Source organism: Myotis brandtii, unplaced genomic scaffold (assembly GCF_000412655.1).
Source record: "Myotis brandtii unplaced genomic scaffold, ASM41265v1 scaffold868, whole genome shotgun sequence".
NCBI classification, from domain to species: Eukaryota; Metazoa; Chordata; class Mammalia; order Chiroptera; family Vespertilionidae; genus Myotis; species Myotis brandtii.
The window spans coordinates 1265686-1276958 of record NW_005371540.1 but is presented as its reverse complement, the minus strand read 5'-3'; the positions used below and the strand labels follow the sequence as shown (position 1 = coordinate 1276958).

The 11273-nt window shown below is 54.4% G+C and overlaps 1 protein-coding gene across 4 annotated transcripts in view; it reads right to left on the bottom strand.

The window, feature by feature from the left end:
• Positions 1-207: 207 nt before the first annotated feature.
• The window catches only part of RBM33 (RNA binding motif protein 33), a 119044-nt gene continuing 107978 nt past the window's right edge, over positions 208-11273 (bottom strand). For all 4 annotated transcript variants that reach the window (XM_014532259.1, XM_014532260.1, XM_014532261.1 and 1 more), the window contains 2 exons: positions 6294-6382; positions 208-5989 (listed from right to left, as the gene is read on the bottom strand). In XM_014532259.1, coding sequence (XP_014387745.1) covers positions 5941-5989; positions 6294-6382 — 138 coding nt within the window. In that variant the 3' untranslated portion in view covers positions 208-5940. The remainder of the gene's footprint in view (positions 5990-6293; positions 6383-11273) is intronic.

Sequence of the window (11273 nt, the reverse complement as noted above, 5' to 3'; positions counted from 1 at the left end):
CGCAGGCGCAGGCAGGCCCTGCCAGGGCTGAGACCAGGCCACCTTTCCCTCAGGCACCTGTTTCAGGGCCACGGTGGCACTGAGGGGACACCCAGGGAAAGACCACCAGCGTCCTCCGGGGACGTGGCCATGCTCTGTCCACAGGGGAAGAGGCGGGCTGGGACCAGTCTGAGTGGCCAGATAAAATACAGGCTGCAGACACCAGCAGAAACTTCAGATACTTTATTGACACATCTTTCACATTACAATACAGTCAGAACACAGTCCAGCACGGAGGCACACAATGATACACAGCAGCACATTTCCAACCCTGTCACTCCCACTCTCCACATCTATCCTGAGAGGCTGTCCCAGGGACGGGCGCGTGGGAAGTGGGGTAAAGCGAGTGCAGTGCACTCGGTAGGACAGACACACGAAGTAGGTGAACCCAGAGGAAGGAAGCAGTCGGCCGGCTCCGAGCACGCACGGCGCCCACAGCTTCACACGGGACAGCGGAGCTGCCCACACCCGCCGCCGTGGCACACTAGGTTGGGAAGGTCCCGGGCAGCCTGAGCCGGCACCGCCCAGCAGAACAATAGGCACGGCTACTACTAACACTGAACTCATGCAAAAGCGGTCCTGCAAAGTAGAGGGCAAAACAGAGGGTTAATGACACGCCAACGGCTGTGCAGGACGCACACCTCCTGGTCACACTGCAAAGTAACAGAACCCAATGTTATTCTCTCCAGCCAGAGACCTGGGGGAACAAGTCAGGAGCGAACCTGTCAAAGCAAAGCTGCGCGGTCATCCCGGTGTCAACAGTGCTAACTGCGCGGAGGAGCAGTCCCCCTCGCAAAGGAGGGCGGGAGGCGGAGGGAGGGCTCATCCGGAGAGCAGTGTGGTGGGGGCAGAGGGGTTCGGGGGAGAGTCCCGAGCAGGAAGGCCCAGGAGGCCCGACCTGGCCCAGCCACCCGAGCAGCAGGAGCAAGGAGAGAGCCAGTTCAGAAATGAGAAAACAGCGGTTGGGGGCTTGGTTGTTGTTGATCCTGAAAATTAAACAGTGGAATTAAAGTCTTAGTTAAAACCCTCACAGAGGAAAGACAGTTCTGGATCCCTTGCCTGTGAAAAGCAAAGCTGAATTATAAAGCCGAAGGACCATCTGCTCTTCAGACGGCAGTGTGAGTGCGCACGCACACAGAAGCCCTGCGGGGTGTGTCCGGCCTCCTGCAGGACACAAAGCGATGCGGACAGTCCTGAAGCAGCAGCGCCCATGGTGCTCGCCTCGGACTGGAAGCAGCGGGAGGGAGCCCTGCTGAAACAGGCGAGGCAGCTGCCCAGAGGGTATTCAACAACTAAACACCGAGTATGTGCAAATAATACACCTGTCCACTCTGCAGAACCCACTACAATTTAAAAACCACATAACATTTCTTCATAAAGGGCCTGTACTTTTCTGCATACCTTTTAAAATTAGTAAAATAAAGCAAGGCAAAACACCCAACATGGGGGCCTTTCACATCTCAGTGTTAGAAGTAAAAGCGCCTCACTAAAAGCGCTGCTCTAGCTGCCCACCCGACTTAAAGGACTTCCTACCAAAACACAGCCCAGAAAAGAGTTAAGGTTGTAAATATTCTCTGGAAAAGGAGGTCACTCTGTGTAAAACCAACAACCCTTCCCAACCATCCATCAGCGGAAGGTACACCTGGGATCCAATATGAATCAGCGGGTTTTGCTTTGTTTCTAGTGCACAAAACCATGGCACTTTCAGTGATAAAAATTAAATACTAGTAGGTTGCAAAAGAACCTTACACAAAAATCCTTAGGATTTAATAGTAAGTCAAGGCCACACGCCTTTGGAGAGTTCTTATGTAAGAGTGTTCAAATGACACTTCATTCACAAATTTTAAAAATAGTTGAAAAGATCAACTGAAATGTTCATTAAATAAATAAAAAAAATCTAAACTCCTAATTGATCTGACTCTGTGGCCTCCTTCCTGGGGTGGGGGTGGGGGTCTCCTGTCCCATCTCCTCCCCCCAGCCCTCCCTGTTAGTGGATCCCCCTTTAGAACACATCACAAAAATGTGTGAACCACCAACAACACCGTAAGTATTTTCTCCAAATCAACAATCACACAAGGGGGAGGGCCTCTACCTGACCAGAGGGGAGTAAGAGCAGGTCTCACAGGACACGGCAGCCAGGGGGGGGGGGGGGGGCCAAAAAGCAGGGAGGGAGGGCCCTGGCAGCGCAGGAGCCCACCGCCATCCCAGCCATCTGCAAGGACGGCCGGCTGCATGGGGCGTTTCGGACAGCCGAGTGCTGCCTCTCAGGGCTCCACGCACACAGACCTCACTCCAAACCTAACTGTCCTCAACAGGGTCCCGTCAGTCCAATGGTCTACGAGCCGTCAAGCTTACCTTCGATTGAACAGAAATAAAACACAAAATAAACACAACAAAACAAAACAATGAAAGCCAAAACAGAAGACTTGATTAACTGCTCAAAATCAGCTCGATGAGCAGGTCTTACTCATCTACCCACAAGAGCCACCTGCCGTCCCGTGGGCAAAGCAGAAGGATCACCTAGTTCAAGATGGCTCTCCACCCGCCTCCCACCACCCGCGGGAGCGGCCAGCAGACACCTACCACACCATGCGCCCACCGCCCGCATGCTCCTAGACTGCACCGCCTGCTCCCGAGTGCATGTGTCAGGAGACAGGCCATGGTGACGTCTCATTACAGCAGCTTCCTTCTACAAAACCGTCCTCTCCCACAGCTCCCCTTCCTCCTGCCCCTTCCCCCCACACCTCCCTGGCTCCTCCCAGCAACAAAGTCCTCTGTTGGTAGAATTAAGCAAAATGCTGTATGAAAAAAAGACCCCAGGGTGCGGGATCTACACTGTCACAGTTCAGAGATGCTACAGAACCAAGCATGAACAATTGTTTCTCAGGACCTTTACCATCATGATGAGGGCGACCCAAATTAAAGTGCATATGATGAAGCCTGCTCCTCCCCCTCCCACCCCACCTCCCTGGGGCTGCGGCCACAGGCACCCACTTAGGATGCTGCCTGTCCAGACACGGGACCCTCAACATTTCTTTTGGGAAGAAAAGACAAGATTTTTCCTTTAGAAGAATATCAGTATAAGGATTTAACAAATGTGGCCAGACCAACAGTAATGCAAGCTTATGCTCAGATAGGTAGTTAGGTGAACTTGTTACAGCACAAAACCAAAACAAGGTAATGCGAAAGGAAAGTAATGGCTCCACATCATCACCTACTGTATCTACCTTATGAGATATACTGATATTTACTGGCTTTAAGCTTCTTGAATTTGTGAACAAATAATACACAGGTCAGGATCAATGTATTGACTTACTCCCATCTTTATAAAAATCGGATATACACATGAACACGTCAACAATTATGGAACTGCATCCATTAAACTTTGATGAGACAACACAAAAGAACTAGCAAAGAGCTAAGGTGTTGCTGAATTGAAACATCTCCAATAACACTTCAGTTTAAAAGGTCCGTATTTACAGTGTGTTGGATGCATCTGCGTCTCATTTAAATGCATGATAAAGAAAGAACAGAGATAATGGTTGCAACAGATCTTCCAAGAGGGCTCAGCTCGGTGCCCTGCGAGAAGTGCACCACCAATGGGAAGAAATCACTCCCTAATGCTGCTGCTTTCCTTTCCTGCCGTTTCCTCCAAGGAAACTCAGCTTTGTCCCGAGGCCCGGCTGCACTGCAGAGTCCCCACCCAGTGGCCCCGTGTGGAGCGTGCCCACCTGGGCTCTGGAAAAGGCCCACGCCCCCCTAGAGGACAGGGCACGGAGAAAAAGCATGCCCGGGTGTGCAGACAGCACAGACACATCCAGGCACCCACATCATCGCATGCCCTGAAGCAGCCGTGGGTCTGTCTGCAGCAGCTGTGGTGCCGGCAGGTGGGCTCGCCATCACTGATTGGAAAGGACGCTACACACCCACGCTCCAGAGACCGCATGCAGGGCTGTGGCCTCCAAGCCACCGCACACTCCGACTATTTCAGAAAGCGGCAAAAGTCTGTTCAACTCATCTTGTTGTGGCAGGAAGTCCTCGGTGACAGTCCACCAACTGTGAGCCTTCCTGCTGACAACAGAGTAGGGAGTGGTCTGTAACTAGAGCTTCCGGCTACCTTGTCACTTTAATGCACTGCGCTACGGTTTCTATGTGAGCTCACCTGCAGCTGTGTGAGAGTGGGCAGCGAGCCCGCGTCAGGCAGCTGCTGGGCATGGGCACTGAGTCAGTCAGGGGCTCTCTGGAGCAGGGTGCCAGGTGCCCAGTGGGCGGTGCTCCCAGACCCTAGGCGTGCCTGCGCTTTCCTGAGCTGACCTCTCCGGGGAGCGCCCTCAGCAGCACCCTCGTTTCCTAGGCTCACTCAGCACACCATGCCATCGAGAATCAACACTACACAAGGTCCACAGGGTCTGGATACTCCCCTCCACTTCTGCTCACTTACTTTGAAAAAGTAAAATAAAACCTCAACTGTACAAACACGATGGTACAAGCCCCCACAACCTGGGTCAGCTCCCACGAGGAGGCCGAGTCTCGAGGAGCATCTCTGCACAGGCCTCCGGGCTCCCAATCTGGTCCCCGCTGGGCTAACCAGACAGTACGTGGCAACATGCTTCTATTTCTATTACTTCTATGGGTAACTCTGACGTGACGTCTTAGGTATAAAACACAGCTAAAAAGTCTAAGTGTGCCCCAGTGCCATTCGCTCAGTCAGGTCCACGTTAGAGTAACTGCTAGTGAACTCCTGCGTGAGCAGAAATGCAGTAAGGCACTTCTCCATGCTCACCCAGAATCAATTCTCCTAAGGTTGGTCTGTGGGGGCACGGCCCCACCTTAAGGAGCCCACACACCCTCACTCATGGGTGACACATACACTTTGCTCTGGGTCTCACGGTCCCTGTGAGACAGCCTCCCTCACACCACACCGTGGAGAGTGGTGTGCTGGGGTCTATGTCGCCTTGCCCTCGGGTCTACTGAAGGGCAACGCAGCGCCACTCTAAGGCCTTATAAAAAAAAGATCAATCAAAGCAATGAGAGCCAGCTTCCCGAAGAACGCTGCATGCCACAGAGTCAGTGACATCTGCCGCTTTGGGCTGCATTTAAAGAGAAAAAAACCAACCAAGTCTATTCAAGCTTCAAGCTGTCCCTCCGCCCGGCAGGCCCACTGTGCACCCCACCAGACAGGGAGCTCCAGTGAGGGCCCCGGCCAGAGCAGCACCCTGGCTTCTCTGCCCCCAGGGAAGCGCAGTGGCGACCACCTGGTCCTCGCCCTATTTCAGAACTTAAAAACGGGTGGGGAGTCCCCTCAGGAACTTGGAATATGCAACTGGTGCATAGGAAGCAGAATCTGCCGCACCATACCCCTGCCCCTGCCCCACCCGCCCTCACACCCTGCTTTCTGGGATAGGCAGCTGTCAATCACAATCACCCACATTTTCGCCTGTTTTTACAAGAACCAGTAGAGGGCTTTCTGAGAAGACACCTCTGGTCTAGCCTGCACTGAAGATAAGTGCAACCATTATCAAATATTCTTTGCTGTGGAAAGTACTCAGAATTTGTGCTGCTAATGTTCCTCCCTGAACCTAAGTCACGGTGAGCGATCGATCAGACGGTAAAATTACGAAGAACAGTGTCTACATGCATTGTAAGCACTTTGAAAACAAAAGAAAACAAAAACTGGAGTTCTCGGAAGTGGCCACAGAATTTGAAGCCATCAACACCGAACTCCAGCCTGCCATGTCCTGCAAGTTCAGCTCTCCTGGAACCAACGCTGGGCAGCCCGGCGCTCTGGACAAGAGTTAGCAGACTGGACGGAGACCTCGCTGGCAGGTCCTGTGCCGGCAGCTTCCTTGAAGCAAGTCCACAGCTGTGTGTGCAGTGTAAGGTCGGCCTCCCTGCTAGAAATCACTCCACAATCAGGGCCACGTTTATGTGGGACAAATCTATCATGTGCCTGTGGAGATGGAAACAAACAGCCAAGGTTAAGTGAACTCTGAACACAGCAGGCGACTTATAGAAGCAGGAGGAAGCTAGAGGGGAATGTGGGCCCTGAGTGACAGAGAGCATTGGCATGAACACCAGGGACAAGCGTCCACATGGGAGGAGGCACTGTCCCCTGTGCATGAATATGCATCTATACAGTGACAGGTGCACACACAGCAGCATGCGAAGCAACAGCTCCAGTGACCGAGAGCGCATTGCACAGGAGAGGTCCCCGCCCGCACCCACGTCACCAAAACCATGGCATCCACCGCTACCTGTGGAACTTCTGCTGAAATGCTAACGCATGGGCTGGCTCCTTAAACTTGGCTATGGCTTTCCGTTGCTGGGGAAGCATCTGTAAACTCTGGAGGAAGGAAACAAAGAAACATTTTAACATCATGCTTTCTATGGTTAAAAAAATATATACATGCAAACATTACATTTAATACAAAATTGAAGTTCAGGCTGATACTTGGATCACTAAAACAAACTAATTCTATTTCGTGGGAATTTTTCTTACCCATCTAGATAATATATCCAAAAACTCTGTTTCAGGAAGTCATTCCCCTGACCAGCACTTATAACCTCCAAGCCTGGCATTAAGACCTTGCATCATCTGACCACATCACTGCCCAATCTTCCCTCTAAACTTTCTCTGAGGCTTGGTGGCAAGTACCCTTGGAGAGTCACCTTCTGTTCTCAGGCATTCCCGTCAGGTGACTGTCCATGGAATCTAGATTTTGAAAATACTATGCTCCTCTTCTAGAAAAAAAATATTTCTAGATTTCCGGGGTTACTATCCTGTGTGTGAGTCACCAATGTGAAATGAAGGCATGAGCTTCGTTTCTACCATTTACCATGTAAGAGGATTCGTGTACATGTATCTAAGTGGTTTAAATCTCAGTTTGATGGAGGACTATGAGTCAAGACAGCATAAACTGCAAAGAATTTCTTCAACCACGAGAATGATGGGCTCTCCAGTGGTCAACACCCATCACGAGAACACTGCTACAGTCGCCTGCTGGCTGCTCCCCTTTATTTACACTGTGGTGCCCTTCCAATAAGACAAACCCTTATTTTCTAGACATGAGAATGAATTGTAGAAATTGTCATATTCAACCTACCGATAATATTAGTGATTTCTTTGGAAGGAGAGGAAAAACACGTTTCACTGAAAGGTGAAAGGCTTGTGATCACCGGTTTCCACGTTTTTATATAAACACAAATCACCCAGAACAGACCAAACCTTAAAATCTGTCTCGAGTCTCTACTGTTCACTCTGACTCCCCAACCCGCCCCCAAACAGCTTCCTGACATGCCACGCGGCTGCACTCACCAACCTTCCCCGAGGTACTGTCCATTCTTTCCAGACAAGACGTCTTCCGACAGTTTCTGAGAATATGTAATTGCTCTGCTATTAATCACAAAACACGAGCTGAAGCGTTCCTCGAGTTGGCCCTTCCTGTGTTCACACTCAAGTCCCATCAGAGCCACGTGACTGCACTGCGTGGGACATGCCCCTAACTGCAGTGTGCACGCTGTTCAGAAGCCTGGCCTCCTCCCGCGAGGACCGTCCTCTTTCTGGGAGGAGCCTCTATGTGTCTGTGCTGGACAGAGAATGAAATGTTGGGAAACGAAGCCGACTCTCTGCCCTGGCAGACCCATTCCATGCTTTCCCTCTGGCCAAGGATTCCTCACCTTCAGGGATGACCTAAAGCCAAAACGATACTAACTCTTTTAAACACAAGGGGAACTGCTTCAGAGCAGCCCCGTTTGGGCGATGGTGTGCGGCCCTCCCCCCACTTGACGGACCTGCAGCCCCCGGGGGCAGTCAGCCTCGCCCCAGGACATCTTTGCTCCTCCAGGCGGTGCTTCTCGTAGAGAAATGAGTAGGACCTTATTCTGGAAGTCTCCCCGTGCACGGCTCACTGGCACTCTTGCTGGTAAGGGGCAGGCAGAAGCAGCTACACCGTCCGGAGGGGTCCGAGCAGAAACACGGGAAGTTCGCTGCAGGGCCTCGGGCAGCCCCACCCTATGCCCACTGTCACAGAATCGACGGCACTATCCCACCTGCCAGGTCTCTGACACAGATGCTGCGCAGCTCCTGAGTTCCAACGGGTCTCCTGAGCATCTTCAGGCCCATCCACGTCCACCACAGGGTGTTCCCTGTTCCCTGTCCCCCTCAGACTGATCCTTCAGACACAAGGGCTCCTCAGAGCTCTGCTTCCCACTGCCTCCTGAGAACCGCATGGCTTCCTGGCTTACTTACAACGCTTCTGAGACTCTCCATGGGGGCCTCCAGCTAACCTGTTGCCAGGAGAACTGCAGGTCCTGTGGCCACGCCCGGACCTTCTTTAAACCTGGTGGCAAGGGGTTTCCGGCAGCCAACGTCTGACCATCCTGCTGTCTGCTTTCCCAAATGTTCTGAATGCAAAATGACTCACTCTTTCACTGGAGATGCCAACATCTTCACGTCACCCACCAGCCCCCTTCCTGGCCAGTCAGACCCAGATGCAGTGGAGGTGTTCTAGCCGACCCATGTCCCCTCAGGGGTCAGATTCTCTGCGTTGACCCTGCCTTCCTGGCTGCTTGGGGGACTCCCATCTGGGTGGTGGAGATGCTGTCTGAGGCTGGCTAGCTGGTGTCCTGAAGCAACTGCAGGAGGACAGCCCTCGGACAGGACCTGCTGATGCAGGGGCACTAGTGGGAGGGGTACTTCTGCTTTGTCCTCCCTGCTTTCACACGCTTTGCCCCAGTGACACGGGCCTTTGTTTCTTTAGTTTCCCTCCCTGCCAGGTTATGCCAGGGAACAATGAGGCGCAGGTGTTGTTACCAGTCTTTTGTGACTTATGAGAGCCTGATGGAAACACCAAGATTCACGGAGGTGGAGTGCTCAGTCCAAAAGGCGCACACAAAGAAATGGCAAAACTGGGACTTCCACTGAAGCCTCATCTCAAAGCCCAAATCCAGCTACCAGCTGCATCCTACCTCCCGGCTGCTCGGGAAAACTACAGCCACCAGCAGAGACACGGTAACGGGCACAGGCCAGGCACAGGCAGGCCACATCTAAGCCCTGGCCATTATTACAGTACCAGGGTTGCAGGAAACCTTAAGTGATCACCAACTCCACTCTTCTGAGGAAATGGCTTTTTTTATACCATGGTGTTTCATCTACACTAATAAAAGGGAAACATGCAAACTGACCGTCCCTCCACTATGCCCACCAGCCAGTCAGGGTGAGTATGCAAAATAACCCAACAAAGATGGTGGTGGCCACGGAGCTGGAGCAGGAGGCTTTGGTTGCCCGCGGTGACGGAGGAAGCCAAGCTTTCTCGCCCACCCTGGCCTCCGCTCAAGGAGGGGCTGGGGGCCTGGGTCACCGAAGGTGGGGAGAGGGGGTGTGGCCAGCGTGAAAACGGCCCTCAGCCCCTCACCCAGGCTGGCCACACCCCCATGGGGTGAGGGTCCCCACTGGGGGGCTTGGCCAGCCTGCAAACAGCCATCAGCTCCTCATCCAGGCTGACCAGGCACCCCAGTGGGGACCACCATCCTGAAGGGGCTGTGGCTAGCCTGAAAACAGCCCTCAGCCCCTTACCCAGGCTGGCCACCCCCCCATAGAGTAAGAGTCCCCGCTGGGGGGCGTGGCCAGCCTGCAAACAGCCATCATTGCCTCACCTAGGCTGGCCATGTCCCCATGGGGTGAGGGTCCCCGCTGGGGGGCATGGCCAGCCTGCAAACAGCCATCAGCCCCTCACCCAGGTTGGCCAGACACCCCAGCAGGAACCCCCACCCTGAAGGGGGTGTGGCCAGCTTGAAAACAGCCCTCAGCCCCTCACCTAGGCAGGCCACGCCCACCCAGTGGGACCCTCATCCCATGGGGGTGTGGCTGGCCTGCAAACCACCACAGGCCCCTTGCCCAGGCTGTCCCACGCCCCAAGGGAACCCCCCACCCTGATCTGGGACACTCTTCAGGGCAAACCAGCCAGCCCCCACCTGTGCACCAGGCCTTTATACCAATAAAAGGGTAATATGCTAATTAGACTGGGAGACCTTCCAGGAGACCTTCCGGACATTCTTCTGGACAAAGCCATGGTGGCAGGGCCGAGGTAGAGGCGTTTAGAGGCCAAGAGGAGACAGGGTGAGTATGCAAAATAACCCAACAAAGATGGTGGTGGCCACGGAGCTGGAGCAGGAGGCTTTGGTTGCCCGCGGTGACGGAGGAAGCCAAGCTTTCTCGCCCACCCTGGCCTCCGCTCAAGGAGGGGCTGGGGGCCTGGGTCACCGAAGGTGGGGAGAGGGGGTGTGGCCAGCGTGAAAACGGCCCTCAGCCCCTCACCCAGGCTGGCCACACCCCCATGGGGTGAGGGTCCCCACTGGGGGGCTTGGCCAGCCTGCAAACAGCCATCAGCTCCTCATCCAGGCTGACCAGGCACCCCAGTGGGGACCCCCATCCTGAAGGGGCTGTGGCTAGCCTGAAAACAGCCCTCAGCCCCTTACCCAGGCTGGCCACACCCCCATAGAGTAAGAGTCCCCGCTGGGGGGCGTGGCCAGCCTGCAAACAGCCATCATTGCCTCACCTAGGCTGGCCATGTCCCCATGGGGTGAGGGTCCCCGCTGGGGGGCATGGCCAGCCTGCAAACAGCCATCAGCCCCTCACCCAGGTTGGCCAGACACCCCAGCAGGAACCCCCACCCTGAAGGGGGTGTGGCCAGCTTGAAAACAGCCCTCAGCCCCTCACCTAGGCAGGCCACGCCCACCCAGTGGGACCCTCATCCCATGGGGGTGTGGCTGGCCTGCAAACCACCACAGGCCCCTTGCCCAGGCTGTCCCACGCCCCAAGGGAACCCCCCACCCTGATCTGGGACACTCTTCAGGGCAAACCAGCCAGCCCCCACCTGTGCACCAGGCCTTTATACCAATAAAAGGGTAATATGCTAATTAGACTGGGAGACCTTCCAGGAGACCTTCCGGACATTCTTCTGGACAAAGCCATGGTGGCAGGGCCGAGGTAGAGGCGTTTAGAGGCCAAGAGGAGAGGGCAGTTGGGGGTGAGCAGGCCATCAGTGGGGGTCAGTTGGGGGTGAGCAGGCCAGCAAGGGGGCAGTTGGGGGTGAGCAGGACAGCGGGGAGGGCAGTTGGGGGCAAGCAGGCTGGTAGGGGGGCAGTTGGGGGTGATCAGGCTGGTGGGGAGGGGCAGTTGGGGGCAAGCAGGCCAGCAGGCAGAGTAGTTAGGGGCAATCAGGCAGGCAGGCAGG